The 20,457-nt window shown below is 39.0% G+C and overlaps 1 protein-coding gene across 1 annotated transcript in view; it reads right to left on the bottom strand.

Annotated features, from left to right (window-relative positions):
* The window catches only part of LOC124595041 (zinc finger protein 37-like), a 69,576-nt gene extending 49,957 nt beyond the window's left edge, over positions 1 to 19,619 (bottom strand). The window contains exons 1-3 of the mRNA XM_047133604.1: positions 19,604 to 19,619; positions 18,322 to 18,404; positions 12,028 to 12,553 (exon numbers count right to left, since the gene is read on the bottom strand). Of these exons, the coding sequence (XP_046989560.1) occupies positions 12,028 to 12,553; positions 18,322 to 18,386 (591 nt within the window). The 5' untranslated portion in view covers positions 18,387 to 18,404; positions 19,604 to 19,619. The remainder of the gene's footprint in view (positions 1 to 12,027; positions 12,554 to 18,321; positions 18,405 to 19,603) is intronic.
* Positions 19,620 to 20,457: the final 838 nt, after the last annotated feature.

Here is a 20,457-nt window from a genome sequence, read left to right as displayed (position 1 = left end):
AGTAGTTCAGATGCTCAGGAGAGCAGTGTATGTATATTGCATAGTTGAGTAGCAGTTGTTGGTGCCTGATCTGAAGGGGAGGGACACCAGCATCCATGAGTAGGCTGTTCACAGGGCTGGTCCGAAAGGCACCTACCACAAGGAGAAGGAGATTAGTGTTTAATGTCCCGTCGACAACGAAGCCATTAGAGATGGAGTACAAGCTCAGATTAGGGAAGGATGAGGAAGGAAATTGGCCACGGCTTTTCAAAGAAACCATCTCGGCATTTCCCTGAACCAATTTAGGGAAATCAGGAAAAACCTAAATCAGGATGGCTGGATACATGTTTGAACTGTTGTCGTCCTGAACACGAGTCCAGTGTGTTAACCACTGCACCACCTTGCTTGGTACCTGTCACAAGTTGGACCTCACAATGATGTATAGAGTCCAGCATCCACAGTGTTGAAGGCAGTGCTGAGCCATATGCCAGACACTCTAATCAAGATGCGATAGAAGCAGAGCTTTGCAGAGCCACAAATATGTATAATGGTCTACACCCCAGCTGATTTTGCTGAGACAGTGAAGGGTATTAAGGTGCGACCAGTACGTCTGCTTAAGTTGGCAAAGAAGGGCAATCCACATAAATCTGACATCAAAGGCCAATCCCAAAAAATGATAAGACTCCAGCACATTCAGCAATCGGTCCTCGAGATGAGTTTTGGTTGGACATGGACAATACGATGGCAACAGAAATGCACAGCATATGTCTCGGCAGTGGAAAATGGAAGTCACTGGTGAGAGTCAAGGACTGTGTCTTTCATATGGCACCTTCCAGATGGCGTTCAGCTTCATTCGCAGTTGAGGAACAACGGTAGGTTCAAAAGTCATGAGTACACAGAGAGGGTGACATTACCCCACAGGCACAGCTAGATCAATGACAGTCACTAGAAATGGTGGCACACTCTATACAAAGCCTTGTGGGTCCCTATCTCTTGTGTAAGGGGAGTACTGTGGGAAGCATCAACCTGAGCCTGGAAAGTACAGCAAGACAGGGAGTTCAGACAAAAATTGGGAATTGGCCCCAGAGACCCACTCATGGAGGGTAGCGAGGATGTGACGATGACATGTGGTTTCTTAAGCCCTATGCATTTCAAAGAAGACAGCAATAAGATGTTGACGCCAGACGAAAGCTGAGCAAATAGAAGACTCCAGGCAGACCTAATAGTCAGCAGTAAAACTGACCTGGTGAAAACTACCCTGGGACAGATCCAGAAGACTGAAACTCACCATACATTCAAGCAACATGCAGAGAATATTAGTGAGGCTAAATGGGCAATAACTGTCCAACTCAAGGTGGTATTTATCCGATTTCAGTACTGGGACAATCACCCTTTTTCACCACTGAAACAGGAACTCACATTCGCTCCAGACATGGTTGAAAGGGTAGGAATGCGACATTGGCAATCCACTGATAATGGATCATTTTGCTGTTGATATGGTCTGGTCCTGGAGCCACATCAGGGCAAAGGACTAGGACTCAGGAATTCCCACTCACTGATCGGGGCATTATGAGGTTCCAGCTGACGTGCAGTATACGGTAATGGTAGTATCTATACCAGCTGTTAGAGGACACAAAATGCAGGCTGATAATTCTCAAATGCAGAGGCTCGAGCATAATGAAAAGCAAAATGTTGGGCTACAGCACCTGGATGAGTGTGGACATTACCGCTCATAGAGATACCAGGTATACCTGTGAGGTACTGGTGTCGACAGAGGTGTCAAATTTTCACCCAAGTCTGCAAAGGAGGGGTACAGGGTCCAATGGTAGCAACATACCTCTCCCAGAATTCTTGTTACTGTCATTTTAATGAGGTAGTGGACCTGGGCACGGAGCTGTTTAAAGGCAATGAAATGCTCCATCAACAGGTATGGCATACAGATTTGGAGAGTCCACCTGCAATTTCTAATGGCTATGGTGATTTTGGGGGTCCACTAAGGTACTATTTTCTGGTGAGGGGGATCAATGAGACAGCTGAAAATAGAATGGCTGCAGCTGTGCTCTGGACAACTGCAGTGATATCTCTATGAGACAGGTTGTGAAGGGCAATGGCAATCATGAAAGGGTCCCTGTCAGCTTCAAAGAGAGTCCATCTGGGTGGATCCCCAGGCGAGTGATGCCAACGGAGGGTCAAAACGATGGGAAAATGATCACTATTGCACAGGTCATCGTGAACTTTCCAGCGGTTCGATGGGAGAATATCTGGGCTCAAAATGGAAAGGCCAATGAGTGAATAAGAGCCATATGGCACACTGAAGTGTGTGCAAAAACTGGTATCCCAGAGGCCAAGATCAAGCTCTGCAAGAAATTTCTGACAGCTTTACTGTGACCAGTGGTCACAGTTCCACCCCACATATGGTTGCAGGCAATGAAGTCACCAAATATTAAGTAGGGTGGAGCGAGCTGGGAAAACATTGCAGGCAATGCATTCTGGGACACTTCATCGTTGGAACTGAGATACATGTGACAGACGGTAAATTCCAGAGAAGTCGTCACACAAACAACCACAGTCTCCATAGGTGTGTTTACTGTAGAGAGTCTAGAATGTATGTGCAAACACTGCCCGATGCTCTTTTAGTCAGTGTGATTCTTAAAATAGCCCCAATAGCCACAGAGGGTAGGGGTCCACACTGCTGGGAAAGAAGTTTCCTGGAGGAAACCACTACAGTTCCACTGGAGCACCACACTATCAGTATCCCGTGGGTTTGTGAATGGACCAAGGAAGCAGGTCAGGCCTCAGTGCTGCCTACTGCCACTGGTTGTGAAAATACACCATCAATACACATTTGTTCTGAATCAAGGTGCGTGAGGCAGACGGGGGAGGGGGCAGGCCATATGGGCCACCAGGAATGCTGCATCAGAGGTGGAGCATTTGGGGAATGGCAGCCAGGGGGCCATCAGAACCACCTCCTTTTTGGAGGACTACTACTTGTCCTTCAACGATTTAGACCTGTAACATGTGGCTCCTCCAGCCACTGACTGGCATCTGGTTGTAGGTTAGCACAGTTCTGGGAAGGAAATGTCCCACAGGATCCCTTCCTGGTAAGGGGTGCTGTAAGAGCTCATTACTTCTCTAGCTGTAGGTTGGGGCTGGTGCCCCCAGCAGATATGGAGTCGACAATTCCAAAGGAGGTGTGGGGGAAGTCATAGGAGGAGGATGCCAAACCATCGAGGAAGCCAGTGTAGTCAGGCAGCCCCGGGGCCCAGACATAGAATACACAAAAGGCAATGGCACACTCTCCGAAGAGGATGATGATGTTGTAGCACCAATGTACATCATTGCATACATGTAGGCAATGTTATTTCTTCTTGGCTTCTTGATATGCAAAACAATCTAGTGTATTGTATTCCTGGATATTCTTTTTGCCTTTCAATATGGTGCAGTCTGTTGAACAATAGGATGGTGCTCCCCACAGCTGACACAGATGGGAAAGGAGCACAAGGATCTTATGCAACTGATGGCCACAATACCTACAGACAGGGGTGGCACTGCAACAGAAAGAATCACATGCATTTTTAGCACAGCATGGGAGGAGGAATATATGACTTGCCGTCTTAGTGATACATCATCATCTTGACTTTCTCAGGCAACGAGTCACCTTCAAAGGCCAAGGTGAAGGCTCCAGTATCCACTCTGTTGACCTTCGGTCCCTGCTGGACATGACAAGACAAAATGCAAACCTGTTTGCTCCAAATCAGCATACAAATCATCATCCGTCTGTAAAAGGAGATCTCAGTGGAAAAGGATATCCTGTACCATATTCAGACTTTTATGGTGGGTTAAAGTGACAGGGAATATCCCCTACCTTGTAACATGTGAGCAGTGCCCGTGACTGAGTGGGGGAGACCATTTTAAGCAGAATGGAGTCACTTTTTATTTTTGAAATTGCTGCCTCTTCCCCAAACTTGTCCTTGACATAATAAACAAAGAACAAAGGCTTTGTAGTGGAAAAGGAATCCCTGTCCATCCTAAAACAAACCAAGTACTGGGAAGGGGGGGGGGGGGGGGGGAGGGGGAAGGGGCTATTCCTCACCTTGTATCTTTGAGTGTGAGGTCACAAGTTCAATCTTTAGTAAGGCTCATATAAAAGTGTTGTATTAACAATTATGACAGGAAAAATATTAGCTGCTAATGACTCATGATGTGCATCAAGAAGGCAAAAGAAAATAAGTGCCGAAGAGCTGTAGAGATCAACTTTTTATGGGATGCATGTGTTACACTTCACAAAATGGACATTGTCGACATTCAAGAAATGTTCAAAAGAAATCATTAACAAATAATGAAAAATGGTGCACCACAACGATCACAAAGTTTCACACTATCAAGATCGAAGGCAAACTCCCAAGGATTACAAATAGTGCAGGACATTCAGCTAGGTATCCACTCTTGAAGAATGCATATAAAATCATATTGGTGTAATGGGATGATGAGAACCAATACCCCTTGTCGTGAAGCTCATCGTGAAACTGGCTATCCTTTAAGGCATAGCTGCAGATGGTGTACTAATATGTTTTATAGGCATGGAAAAAACAAACATCCAGAGGCTCAATTTGTCATAGTCACGATCCAGAACCTGAACATTTCTTTTAAAACTGTTTTCAAAAATGCATTTCATATCTTCCACTAACTTCGTCCTTTAAGTTTACTAAGTCTAATTATCTTGATAAAAATTACTATTAAAACTCATAGTACTATTGAAGTACACTTCACTATAATTAAAAAAACATTACAAAAACTTGAGGTAATATACAGATAGCTTAGGTAGATAACACAGTTTTGCGAGAAGAATTATTTACCACTTCCTTTGGAATCTACATCACACTTGGAGCATACAAGAGATTTTTGCTGTGTTTACCACATGTGTATCTCTTACAATTGTTGCTGATTATTATTGTTGTTTTGTTCACTTCGTTGTACTTTTCTGCTTTTGAATAGCTTTCACCAACACACAAACGACATCTACCTTTACCTCCATAAGCTTCCTTTGCACCGAAGTTCTGTTCGATTTTCTGTCCAAGAATACCCTCCATACTTGAAACTCCAGGCTTGGGTAGTCCTGCAATTTTTGTAGCCCTTTCTTCAATGTATGGTTTCGTGAGCTGCAGTGTCAGTTCTTTAAGTAAAAGTCATCACTTACTAGGTTTTTTTTCTTATTCCAGTCCAGGAAGTTGAACAAAAATAGTGTATAACTATTTATGACTGCTATGTCCACAAGAGAATAGGAAACAGACAGCGGCCACCTTCTTGCCGCCCTCTTAGCTGAATATTTCCTCACCATTTGATCTATCATGTCAATGCCACCTTTAGTCTCTTTATAATATAAATTTATAACTGTTTTCTCCTTAGGGTCATAATGTTGAGATGACAGAAACAGCAGATTTCTTTTGGGCTTTTCACGGGGGATATAAGAAATAATTGTGATTGGAATATTTTCAGTACTAGTATCACTGAAAGCCAGTTTACTAAAATATAATTCTCGTCTTGAGATATCTTTCAGTTCTTTAGGTATATGTTTCCTATTAGCCTGTAATGTTCCCATGAGAGTTAGTTTGCAATTCCTCCATAGATCTTCAGCCAAATTAATTGAAGTGTAATATCTGTCTGTGGTGACATTTCACCCTGAATTATGTATAGGAACCACCAGGCATTTGACCACAGCTGCAGTGGAATTTAACTGTTGGGTATCATCATTTCTGTTCCCAGCATAAGGCTCCATGCGGATAACATATCTGGTTTTAGCATCTGTGAGCATACGTATAAGTATATGGTATTTACCAGGTTTTTTTCTTCATGAAGATCTTTAAGGAACACCTGCCACGGAACAATGCCAACATTTCATCAGTAACAGTGTGCATCCGAACAGAATAATCTTTTAGCAGTTATTCATTCGTTTTATCAAAAACTTCTTGTATTGCAGCAAACTTATCACATCTCCTGCGATCGCTTCGCGATTCTCTGTCATCAAATCTTACTATTTTAATAAGATGCTGGAATCTGGTTTGGCTTATGCTAGCAGTATAAACAAACCTTCCTGAAGTGTAGGACCATAAATCTATAACAGATGACATACTGTCATTTTCCTTCCCCAGAATAATAAGTAGCCCTATATATGCCATGAATTCAAGTCTGTCTTGGGTAATTTCTGCCTCAATGCCTCTTCGTCGGTATGCTTTATTATAATGTTGACAATTTCTGGAGACAAAAACTTTTCAGATGATTCTCTTATTGTTCTTACTTTGTCTTCGTCTCTTATGCCTTCTCTTCCCGTCACTATGTTTTGAGCTACTCGTCTTCTAATGTGAGGATGTTAGGAGCTATAAATTTTTCCAGTGCTTGTAATATATCTGTCACTAACCTTGCAAGCTGTGTTGTCATCAGTTTCAGGTGCTCAGAGTTCATCTTCAGCAGCTGTAGGTACTCTATCAGTAAGTGACTGTCATTACATTTTCGATCACATTTGTATCTAACACTGGACTAAGTGCCACGGAACAAGAAACAATGAAGAATTGTTGAGATCATTGGTGCTGTCAACCAAGAGAAATATAATTTCCATGAGTTCTATGGTCACTTAACGCTATTATTTATTGAGTAAGACGACCATTGTGGGAAGTCACATCTACCACCAAGTGGGGCAGACTTTATAACCACCTCCCTTAAACTTAAATTTTCCGACTAAGCTTAAGTGAAAAATGTAAATCACAGAATCTGGAAGAAGACTTCATTAAAGGCAACAAATAATTTTTACAAAATTTTAAAAAATATGCGTAGTAATCAATCTTTTCAAAAGGTGGGCATTAAGTACTCCCCCCCCCCCCCCCCTTGGTATTGCAAGTGTTAATTAAATGATACCATTCAAGCAAGTGGTCTTTTTCAATATATAAGATTTGCCCATCTTTAAGTGCAACATATAATACCATTACAAACTAGCCTTCCAAGTGTCCAAGGATTTTGCAGATGAGGGTTATTTCACTCTAAATCGAATTGCTTTCCCTTTGGCAGGGGTTTGGTCAGATACAGCCACAGAGCAGAATCTGATGTGCTCCATCAAGAGTGGTCTGACACAAGGAAGCGGAATAACTGATTTAGTTCTAGCAAAGTAGGTTGGAGGATCCCCTGGAGCAACTGCTATCTGCTCGTCATTAGAAGAGTTTATCGAAGTGACTTTTTCAAATGGGAAGCAGGACGTTGATCTACGGGTAACACGACGAAATAAGGATGTACAAGACTGTGCAAAGATTTACCAGTGGTTTAATGTCCATCCACCTTTTCCGGAAATGAATTCACTTATGTCTGTCACAGGGATAATCGGAAACCTGAAAATAAATTGTCACCAAGTGCTAGAAATTGGTAACAGAACCTTCCAAAGTTATACTGGTTGTAATTTTGGCAACATAAAACAGTCTAAGAAGAATGTGCTGTTGTCTTTGGTTAGTATGAACAATGCCATAAAAGTGCACGGTGAAAAAGTAGCTGTAGAACATCTGAAAATTTTCCAAAGGCAAGCCACTGCAAAAGATTGGTGACATTGCAAAGCTTACAGAATACAAATTACCTATATTCCTGTTGCCCTTTTCTAATGAAGCGAGAATGAAGAAAGGAAAGAAATCTTCTCTCTACAAACATTTTCCAGAGGACAATGACGCAACTCATGACCTAAGAACACCTGAGCACCAATGTAGTAGATGGAGGTTTCCTCTTTCATCACTTGAAATCGAATATAGGCACAGTTTCCCATACTTGGTAATCAATGCGTAGCCTATGTACTCAACATTATGGACAAATTGCAATTATGGTTTTTCATGGTTATGATGGTGTCAATGGTACAAAAAAGTAGAGCAGAAGAGTCCTCCCAAAAATTTCAGCTAACCCCATTTTTAATGAAAGCACGACTGTAACTGTTCAGCAGGAGCATTTTCCTGCAAACGAAAAGAACAGAACCAGGCTTAGTACTAACAGAAACAGTAATTTCACTGGCAATGCTGATGATACAATAGTGAGATGCACATCAGAGAAAGCGGACAGGAAAAAATTAGTGCAGTCAGGTGATGTTCTTTCAAGAAAATTACTGCAAAGTTGGCATTACACAGGTATTTAACAGAGTCAGAACTGGGTGTTTTTAATGGCTAGTTGCTAGTCACCATTTGTCTTCCAAAATAATAATACTCACAACTCCCCCCTCCCCACACACACACACACACACACACACACACACACACACACACACACACAAACTATCATATGGGTGCTCTTGACTTTGTAATAAAGTTTTAGATATCTTCAAACATTAATATAACTGTAAAAATTCAATGTATGCTTTATGGAAGCACAATAAACCGAACATTTTAAGCAGCAGTTCAAAGCAAATTTGAAACACAGATCAGTCTAATTATGAAACAGATGTATTTGTATAAATTAAAGCACAAGCCAACAAAAATTGTTATGATATGTTTTATATTTCCTACTGTTCTGATTCTGTAGATGGCGGAGCAATAAAATCAAATATCACAGAAGTACCTCATAAGAGAGAAATGTAGAAAGTTATCGACAAGGCATTGCAGTTGTGCTAATGGTAATAAAATTTTGTTTTCGTAATGTTGGTAAACACTACACAGTAATGAAAAGGATGCAATACCATCATGTAATTATTTGAGCTTGATAGGTTATCAGTTTATCGCACAAAGAAATTCACTAATGTTTGTGAAAGTTTACAAGGAGACTACTGCCTCAAGTTAAAAGGGTAGCTGAATTCAAATGTGGTTGCACTTACTCACACAAGACATTTCAAAACTTCACCAGAGGGAAATTTTGACAAAATACACAACGTGAATGACCGGCAATCAAAAGCGCACAAACTACCTGATGCCACAACCATAAAAGGAGAACGAGCAAACAGGATTAACTGAAAGACAGCTTTATGCGAAACAGATTCCAGCTTTGTTAAATGTTGACCAAAGGCAAGAGAGAAAATGAATTTCTCAGCAATGTTTGGAACATGTCAAATAGAATGAAAATGATTTTGTGCACTGCTTTGTTCCAGTATATGAGATGCGTGTTCTTCACTACACAACAGAGACAAAGTAGTAACAGAAAAAGTGATACCGATATGTAGCAAAGTGAGGTAACTATTTGCTACAATATTACTGCTTAAATAACTTTTTATCTTATGTATCAATACCAGATGTACTATAATTATGTACAATATCAAAATTCTTCATTAGGTGATTTTCATTAAGATTTACCTATCATTCAGTGGTTTGGTTGAGCTATACTGATTCAAATGACCCACTCAAGTTCCTTATGAAAACGTTTTCATTTAAGAGAAATCACTGATTATGTCCACAGTTCATGCGATTATAAAAAGTACTGTGAGCTCACTGTTTTATTTCCGAAAAGACATAACTCATTCTAAAACTATAATTTCCCCGTTTCCAATAAGCAGTTTTATTTATGCTAAGAAGTCGTCAAACAAATTATTTGTAACCTAAGTTTTGACCCACCTGAAAAGACTTTCATCATCTGAACTTATTTAATCTTATAACATACTTCTCTTGTTCCAATTTTTCTAATTCAGCTAGTACATCTGATTATCCAAATAAGGTACTAATTAAGAATTAGGAAAATTGGAGATCTGAGAAATTTATTTGGAACTCTGTAAACCCACTGTGGAGGTATGCATTGAATCAGTCAGATAGTACATCAAACATCATTACTTTTACAGTTATCTAACATATAAATAAACAAAATTATTGCTTGGTCCAATACAAGTTTGGACTTCATTATGGAAGCATGTTACGAAGAAACTGTCACTGTCTAGAATCCATTGTGTGTGGTTACTAACTTGATTTACTGCTATTATTACACTGAAGGAAGAGGCCCGATAAGACTGAGATGGTCCATTCAATTTGACTGTTATCATCACTGTAAAGTGAAATGTAATTACAAATTTCATTAATAATTCTTACACTTGTCTACATATACCATCATTAGACAATATGTCACCAGTCCTCCCTAAGTTATTATCAAGTTAACATCTCTGTGTGAATTTGGACCTAATAATCACTAAACCAGCGTCCCTATATCAATGTTTGCAGTTAAACCTCATCATGTTAACTTCTTAATGAAAAAATTCATGGCTAATGTTCACCATCACATGAAGTTCTGAGTGTGAAACTTCACCTTAATTATTCAAGTGATAACCATTAGCCAATGTGAATAATTTACAGACTTACTTTGCACAGTCTACCTGCAGAAGTCAACATAACTTTTCTGTGCTAGTACACTAGTAAAACTCCAGTGACCATATCAGGGAGTTGTTTGTAATGTTTGGGTGAAGGTGTGTCATTTGTAGATAGGACTCCATTACGGAAGTGTGTTATGAAGAAACTGTCAATCTAGAATCCACTGTACGTAGTTACTAACTTGGTTTACTGGCATTATTATCTCTAATGAAAGAGGACTGATAAGACTAAGATGGTATTCTTGTTGATACACAGATAGAAATATGAAAAAGACCGTGTGAGCTGATCACTAAAGAGTGTTTTAATCTGCAGAAAGGTGAAAGAATTTCAAGCTTAATTCAATGATGTTGTAGCTCTTATTGAACTATGATACTACCAACTCAAGCAATTTCAGACGATGAGACATCACAACATCAAGTGACACTGAGGTATTTTAGCAACACGGGCAGGTTAGAAATGTTACAATATATTCTGAAGTACAGTGATGGTTATTCATCTGGGATACAAAAAAGATTCCTCTCATTGATTACCATGAAAGGGTGACATACTGATTGGGAAATATATGCAAATCTTTTTGACCCCTGTATAAAAGGTGGAGAAGTTAAAAGAAGAGGAAATAATCACATGTCATCAGATCATAGCACCTGAGCACAAATGTACTTCAGCAATGAGAAATCTTATTTGATTATGAATTGTTCAAACATGTGCCCTAAACATCAGATGTTAAATCTTCAGATTTTCACTGATTTCCACAAGTAAAAAATCCTGTGGCTGGAAAATGTTCATAGACAAGAAGGTTATGCAAGGTGTAGTTTGGTTTTGGTTTTGCTTTGCTTTAGGGCGAAAACAACTGGGGTCATATGCGCCCAAGTCAAAACTATATAACATGAAGACAGAGAGGAGTTAAAAAACGACTATACATCAACCCCAATTGACATAACAAGAGACAGCTAAAAACAGGCACACGGGAAAAGGGCTAAAAATACACAATACAGAAACAGAGGTCCAAAACTAAAAATTAAATGGCCTTTGCCATATTGCTTCGGAGGATAAAAAGTAAATGTGGTCGCCAGCCTGCACATCATTTGCTAAAGTGGCCAATAACTCAGACGGCAAACCCAAGCGGGAACGTAAACAGTTAAAAAATGGGCAGTCCATTAGGAAGTGGCGGACAGTTAAAACGTGGACGCAATGTGTACAAAGTGGTGGGGTAGCCACTTATCGAATGACAATGGCTAAAAAGGCAGTGCCCAATATGCAGCCTAGTTAAAATGCCTCCTTCCAGTGGGAGGGCCATACAAAGAGTAGATGAATATTTCAGAAAACTTTCACCACTAAACTTTAAAGGAGGGAATATGCACAAGAACAGTTACAGACAAGGAGTGTGTCAGGAAAAAATAAGTGCATTTCTTCACTGGCGCAATGGGAACTTCTCAACTTTACCTTGTATCTGTTTTTGGACAATTATTCATCAGTAACAGAAAAAAGCTTTAACATAACTAACAACAATAGCTTACGTTACAGGATGTTTACACATGATAGTAGGGAGAGACTGATGAGCTTAACTGTTAGTTGTAAAGTGCACAATGTATTCTACATGAAACAGTCCATGGTGAATAATAAAATTTCATCAAGATTTTAGGGTTCATAAAAATGAAGTTTTTCCTTAATTAACAGTAATCCTTGGCATATCTTAAGATTATAATGCTTTCACTGAGCAATTATTTCTATATCACCATCTATAACATACCTTTTGCTGTTCATATTCTTCTTCACTGTTTATTAAGTGACTTGATTTCATTTTCTTAAGTGGTCCCTTTTTACGAGCTCGAGGCAAAACTTTTGCTTTCACAACATTTCCATCTTCTGATCCCAGGGGCAACTTATGGTTCTCCTCATCTTCCTCAACTATCTGAACAATTTCCTTTTCTGCTTCACTCTGAATTTTCAAAGTCTTGTTATAATTTGTTGTTATTTCAAGTTTCACTTCCTCCAATCTTGCTTCTATTTCATCTATTTCATTAAAAAGTTTGAAACATTTTTTACAAATGACGTGACTGTGCACTGTGTCCTCACTCATCTCCACCCCTAAAACAGTTCCAATAGTATACGATATTGGTTTCTCTGTGGAAGTAACTGTGTACTTGTGAAAAATATTGCAGCTGTTCCTGGAGGAGACTGCCACACGACTATTGCAAATCAAACAATGGGTTGTCTTTGAACTATTGTTTTGCTCTTTTTCTGTATCTGGTGTCATGATATCTCCTTGAATTAACCTGAAATACAGGAGTGAAGTGAATTGAACGTTTACCATACAAGCATATGCACAAAATGAATGTGAAGTAATGACAATTTGCAAGTATTGGTACAATAATGTGCACTGCAGTAGTTTAATTTGGAAACGTATGTTCAAATAACAAGACATCACAATTTCAACATGTTACTTTTGTCAAGCAGTGAATGTTCCTTTCCTATCAATTCTTAGCAGTATATTTTCATTTACAATGAGATGCTAACATTTACTGTAAGTTCTATGCTGTTTACTAAGGAATTTGTCTCATATCATATGGCCCAGTAACAAATAATCAATGTTATTTACTTCCTTTCCTGCAGAGGGCACGTGGTAGAGCAATAATTATCAGACACAGCACAGTTACACAGCATCTAGTGATGTCAAGATTTCTGACAATGGTCATCTAAATTGTACACACTATGCAATTATCTAGCAATGTAGAACTAAATGTGACGTAAACATTTAAGCTTCCTAAATATTCTAGTTCATCCACATTACAGATTTACTTTTGTTCCACAACCACTGACAAAATTGTTACCCATTAAGACAGTATACTCTATTGTAAATGTAAATGTTGCACTTAGTGCCATCAGTTGGTATGAAAACACTACAGTTGCAACCAATTGTGATGGTTATAACAGGCCCCAAAGTGTTAGTGTTGTAAGCTATTGGTAATGTCATCAAGTCTGGCAGAGTATATGATGAGTGTGCAATGCGTCAGATGGTTAGCAAGAATTTTGGAGGATTATGGAGAACACCACACACTTGTTAAGATAAAGAAACCAGCATTTAATAGAGTTTCGAACGGGGGGCATCATTTTAAGCCTGCTTGCGGCCAGCTGGGCAAATTCTGTAATATGCAAACAGCAGACATTTGAATGTGACAGAGGCATCATGTCTGACTGAGGGGGGATGAAGGGGAAACCACATAAGGCATCCAGGTACTTGTCAACCAAATCTGCCCACATGAAGGGAGAAATGCCCCAGTGCACACCAACCACATTGCAACCCCTTCATATCTGCACTTGCCATCCAAGCATAAGCAATGGCTTACAACAACACCCCATATCATCCCGTCCCATTGACTGAAGACCAGCAAGCCTACTACATCAACATCCATGAGTAGGCTGCCATTAACACCACTGTAGTACCGTGACTAGAAGCAGGGCCTGCTGCTGAGTGGTACTGTACCATTTTCCGTGATGAATCTTGTTTCTACACTACCTCAGATCACAGTCTGTGAGTACAGCAGCACCATGGAAGAGGCTACATTTAGGCAAAGTTTGTAGGGACACATTAGTGTTATCCCCTAACATCTATCATCCTCAAGTGTTAACCTTTTTCAACATATGGCTTATGTGCCTGTGAACAGCCAGCATAATGTTGAGATACTCCCTTGGTCAGCAAGATATCCCTATCTGTCCCCAAACAATGTATGCAGGACAAGTTGTCACTGACTTCATCCCAATATAGCAGTATCAAGAACCATCTGCAACATTTGTGAGACAACTACCACTGGAGAGTGTGCAATAGCTGTATATATCTACCCCAGTTGAATCAGCGCATATGTCCAGGTAGATAGAAGACGCAAGGGACCAGCAATGTGCTTGTATTTAAGTTTGTCTTGGCTTCATTATGAAATAAAACTGGATAACTTTCATAAATGTGAAGCTCCCTTTCACTCTCCTGTCCCTCTGGGTGTTTATCCTTTTTTGTCAGAGAAATTGTTTTATTGGCATTTGGTGCACATACCACACAGGCCAGCACCATATGACATTACTACATTTTAGACAGGAATCATAAGAAGAAAACAAAGTGCCTAAGTTTGTCAAAGAATGCCGGCCGAAGTGGCCGTGCGGTTAAAGGCGCTGCAGTCTGGAACCGCAGAACCGCTACGGTCGCAGGTTCGAATCCTGCCTCGGGCATGGATGTTTGTGATGTCCGTAGCTTAGTTAGGTTTAAGTAGTTCTAAGTTCTAGGGGACTAATGACCTCAGCAGTTGAGTCCCATAGTGCTCAGAGCCATTTGAACCAACCATTTTTTTGTCAAAGAATGTTTCTTTGCTTGGAACTAAAAGTTTTGGAGTAATTGCAAATAGCTTAGTAAATTAACAAAAACTGTGCAATAAACTTTCACAAATACAACGTGATTCGAGAAAACTGCGTAACCTGGATTTAAAACATAATTTACACAGTAATTACATAGCACCTTAGTTTTCACATTCACAGACAAATGTCTAGAAACAGAGCAGATGAGATGGTAAACGATATATTGGCAGTAAGCTCACCTTGTATCTGTATTGGTCACAACCTGTATTTGGACCACTGCAGTCTATCCAAAATTACTGTAGGACTGAAGGCAGGGACAGAAGTGGTAGGGGGGGAAACCCACGCAGCAGGCCCGGACCACTTTCCACCAATACCATACTACCAGTAGCTGCAGCAAATCCCCAAAGTTGCAAAACCATTGGTCCACACAACACTTTCTCCTTGCAGTGGAGAGCTGCTGCCAGGTAGCTCTCCTGAGTGATTGTTGTCTCCTATGGTTTTCTGTGTGTGAGTTTTTATTGTTGTAAGAGTTATTCTTTTATTTGTTGCTTCTGTTACTCCTCATATGGTACTGAACGAAGTCAACAGGAAGTTCATCGAACATTATAAGTGGAAAAGTTAGACATCATTGTCTTGGCCATGGGATTGCCATACGAGGGCAGTCAAGAGAAATGGTTTGCGCGTTATGTGCCTACTTTGAGAATAAAAAACTTAATGTTAGCCTGCTGCTCTCTAATACAAAAGTGAACGATAGAACTGCTGTAGCCTTGAATACAAGCAAAAACATTTATGTGAATATTGGGAAGAAAATTTTTGACAAAGAAAAGGAAGTTGAAGAACCATAGGAACCTAACATACCTGGGGAAAATGTCATATTGGAAGCAGATTACCAATATTTATTCATCCGCCGAGGATGAGATTCACCATTACATTTATAATAATTACTGCGGGAAGGAACATCTGACGCTCAGGAAGTTACTATTCAAACTTAAAGACTAGGACTTTTTCAAGGGAGTCACACATCCTTGTCCACTGTTTTACACATTCTTGGCTTTCACTACGGAAACTTCTGTGGACATAAGCTGTTGATGGAAAGGGGGGATATAGCTGCATGGTGATGCCAATTTTTAAGGGACATCTGTAGCATAAATATCGAAGTGGTGTGGCTTGATGAAACTTGGGTCAGTTCTGATCAGGCTGCCAAGCAGAGGTGGACAGATGCCTTCTGGCAAGGGTGGAGTGGACTTTTTCTTCTCCATGTAGGTACCTCGCAAGGTTTTCTCTCAAATAGTCTCCTGCTTTTTAAATCAAAGAAAACAGGAGATTACCTTGAAGAAATGAACCACACTACATTTACAAAGTGGTTTAAGGATACCAAATCTTGGAAAACAGTCAACAATTTTTCAAAGTAATGCTGCTTACCATTCAGTTGTTATTGACAAGCCACTTACCACGGCACACAGAAAGGAGGAAATGATTGACTGCCTTCAGCGTCCTAATGTCGATGTAGGTGACGACTTTAAAAAGGTCGAGCTTATGGAAAAATCTCTCTCTATAGGCCACAGATCCATCTCCACGAAATCAACGAACTGGCAAAAAAACATGGGTACACAGCCATTAGACTATCACCTTACCACTGCCATTTCAACCCAACAGACTTGATATGGGCCCAAATCAAAGGTTGCATTGCCAGGAATAATAACAAATTTACCCTCTCTGCAGTCTAAGCACTTACAACAGAAGCCATCCAGAACACCACAATGAAGATTGGAAGAAACCCATCAAACATATACAAAGCATCATGGACAGAGCATGGCAGAATGACACTCTTTTTGGAAATTTCAGTGGAGGAGATGATGTTTCATTAAATGGCACCAGTGAAAGCTACACTTCAAGAATCCATCATAGCGACAGGAATGTATCAGTGGAGTTATAAAATGAATAGTTTCGCTGTGTGGGTTAGTTGAATGAAATTTAAGATTACGTGTGCGTTCTGTGCAGGATGTGGCAACACTGTTCCATGCCTTCACATGCTCCTGAAGTGTCAGCCCTAAACTAATTTTGGAGAGACTATAAAGTATTTTTTTTAAATGATATATATGCAGTAATAAAACACAAAAGTATTATATCAGTGGTAGATGTTGCACTAAGAACTAAGTGAGAAAAATGGAATGGGCCAGTCCTCCAGCCGACTTGCGAATTACAGAAGGCAACATCTGACAAATGTGAATGCAGCGACTAACATTTTACTTTAAAACCAAAACATAACAATTTGCAATCACCACCTGGAAATAGAGAGTTGTTTAATGTTCCAGCATTTAAGTAATCACTCTTACACATAGTGCAAATGAAAATAGTTCCAGCCCATCTACCTAAAAAACCTACATACACTAAAATAATTATATAATTATTTACGTGTGCCTGGTGCAAGATATTTATTTATATGCACCACGTTAAAGATGATTTGTGCCCAATGTTCTTAGGCAGACACCTTTAAACATCTATGTTTTGTATGGGTGCAGGACTATAAATAATCACTCAGTGCAAATGGTAACATCAAACCATTGTCCACATGTTCCATTAAACAGGAAGGTTTGCCTCTTCTGAAGTATCATAAAATTAGCAGCTCCACACTAGAGAGTTGGCAACATTATTTCTTTTAATTATTTCTACTCAAAAAGTAAAGATGGGTGAACGTTACATTGTGGTAATGGAACTATCACTATTTTAAACCCTCTTATAATATTCCTATTAATATTTATGCAAATTTACCAAATAGGCACCACCAAAAACTTTCCCAGAAATTTATAATATTTGACTTACATCTTTGATGAAATATTTTTTCCTTCTTTTTTTTAATCCAAAATTACACTAACTGTGAAAGGGACGAATGAAGGCTGTGTGAATTTAAAATCTTCTCTTTAAGGTCTTAAGAAACCGAAAATTAGCTTTCAGAGAGAGAGTAAATGGAGAAAGGAAGGCACTGAGCTCTATTTCAGGAATGGTCTTGGCATTTCTGTATGTGAAGCACAAAAAAAATCTAAATTTGGAGGATCAGAAAAGGATTCAAGCTCCTCTTCTCATGCACAGGAAGTGTCTTTCCTTGCATCACCTCACTAGACAACCTGAATTCCGAGGCCAAATAGTGTTGATGTAGTTACAACAATGAAGAATGTAATCTGTTTTGATCTACCTCTAACAATTCAAGGTCACCATCTTCCAAAGCCTTCTAAATGTCATCTTACCTAGTCCATCTGGATATTGGTGTAACATTGGAAGTTCGACAAATCGCCATGACGGATCCACAAAATATAACAGCTTAAGAAAACCAAACACACTTAATTTCATTTTACAAACAATAGAAGTGAAAGAAACATGCTTATGATACAATTCAATACTCTAACCATCACACTCTTTACAACCAATCAGTAACCATTACATTTAATGCCACCCCTCCATTAATTTCAAAAAATGCACAACCTGAAGTACAAACATTAAACTGGTTAGGAGAAGTATTACAGGTGTTGATGTGCAAAATTGAGAACCATTCGTCATTAAAGGAATAACTAAACATGAAGTTCCCATAGTACACTCCTGTAATGCATCCAGATATACTTCCCAACAAACTTTCTCAATAAACAAAGACTAAATCTATTCTGAAAGAGCATTTATTATGCTTCAAAATTAATGAAGCACTATATACCTGTATGAAATTGAGAACCCAGGATGTTCCTGATCTTCGTGCTGTGTTTCCACTGGAGATGCCATTGAGGACTTCTGCAGGCCCTATGGAATGAAGTGATTGAAAATACACTAATTCATCCAGGAGAATCATAATTTAAAGATGGGATACGGTTTCTTTAAAATACCTGACTGAATGTGAAATTTCGAGAAGACAAGCGTACATTTTTTTCAACTGTGATTTGCGACAGTGAATAACTAATAATGAAGTGTACATTACGCCTATTACGGTTTTTCACTAATCAGTTGACTAAACTGTCACAATAGTGTTTGATGATACTCGATGTTTTAATTGCAAAAACTGAAAACATACTGAATGATAGGATTTAATGTCATGGAGCATAATGGAAATGAAAGTTAATATTATTGAAGGAGACTACTGACGAAATTTTAATCAGTCTTAATTTCGAAATATGTAGCGAAATGCCAGAACCATGCATTGTAGAATTATTTAACTGTTCACAAAGGTAAGACAACATTGTATTTTAAAATGTTACAGCTCAGTGTGTATAAATGACTTCAAAAACGAAAGCTATCGCTTTTTCGCGTAACATTAACACAGCCGGATTTTGAACGACGAAGTATTTGCTTAACAGGATACTACTGTGTGGGATTGGATAACGCCTTTTGACTGTTGGGTTGTTCTGCACGCTATGACCGTTATTATATGCAATAAAATATTTGTTTACAAGCTGTGTGATGGTTTCGGCACAAGCAACTGTCAATATACAATTGATGCAGGCTGCCAACAACTTGCAACACGCTTCCGTTACCAACACATTTACAACAGGTTCGTGTTTTCAGTTGGCGATGTTTCTGAACCATGTAATTCTGGGTATTACCCTATATATCTAACATAAAACTCGATTATGCTATATATTCGCTATAACATAAATCATATTGCGCGAACTTTATGTCTATTGGCCGAAAAATACACAACCAGCTCGTTAAATGCAGAAACCAACTTAGGTTATGCGACGAACTTAAATGTCAACAATTGGCGCAACATACGTAAATCGTTTGAAGTGTTTCGCACAATGGTACATCGAAGTATGTAGTTTCTTCCCACATCTAAATAGTTGTCTGTCGAACTGGTATTTCAACTTTTTCAGTAAATTACGAAATTTATATTGTTTGTATCGCCTACACATTCAGTACTAAAGCAAGAATTCACTGAAGAATGTGTATCCATTTTAATGATCCAATATTGGCATATTTTTAAATTCACTACTGTTAATACTAACCGAGGGGCATTTGAGTTTCAACAAAGATTACATACTATAAGAGTATGAACAAAATAAATTTATTAATTACTTTATAAAATTTATAAGGAGCACTACAGGACGCCCGTGTGCCTTATTTTCGTATAGATACGACAAAATGTTGGCATCACACTATTTCCTCAGGAAAACATATACGCTCATGCAGTAATCTAACTATTGTAACACAAAACAATCTATTCGTTACTCACATACCTTATTTTAACAAGTAAAAACAGGCAGTCAGAAGTTGCCAGCCCTGGACAAACAATATGGCGCTCAGAAGGTCACTATCTAGAGCTGCGCTGCTTCGGAGCTCAGTGTATTAGGCTGAACGAAGAATGCATGTTCATTAATTCATTGGAATACCGTTATAACGTGAGCATAAAAGTGTAAAAGCTATATCTAACAATCAATAATCACAGTTAATTCGAAAGTGTTTCTTTATTCGTAGATTTTCTAAGTTGTTCATACACAAAGATTACATGGCAAGTTGTACAAAGCAAAGACATTACTCCCGTAGTCAATCATAGCAAACGTCACGTTATCAGTTGATAACTTTGCTAATGAAAGTTGATCAGAAAAGCGATGTAGTGAAAGAGTAATTTTCAGAGTGTTTATGTCATACAAGCTGAAAATATTGCATTGTCAGAAAATTGGACTTATATTTAGTGCTAGCTAAAATTTTTCGACAGTTCTAGTGCCTTTCACATATCTACAAGAACCTTTTCTTTTTGTAAAGCCGAGTCAAACTGGACTTCAGGGGAACGGTGGGAGGCGTAACATCAGATCATGTTGTGTTGGAACTACACGAAACATCAAAACAATCTCACTTTGAT

Source organism: Schistocerca americana, chromosome 2 (assembly GCF_021461395.2).
Source record: "Schistocerca americana isolate TAMUIC-IGC-003095 chromosome 2, iqSchAmer2.1, whole genome shotgun sequence".
NCBI classification, from domain to species: Eukaryota; Metazoa; Arthropoda; class Insecta; order Orthoptera; family Acrididae; genus Schistocerca; species Schistocerca americana.
The sequence above is the reverse complement of the archived record's forward strand: the minus strand, read 5'-3'. Positions and strand labels throughout refer to the sequence as shown.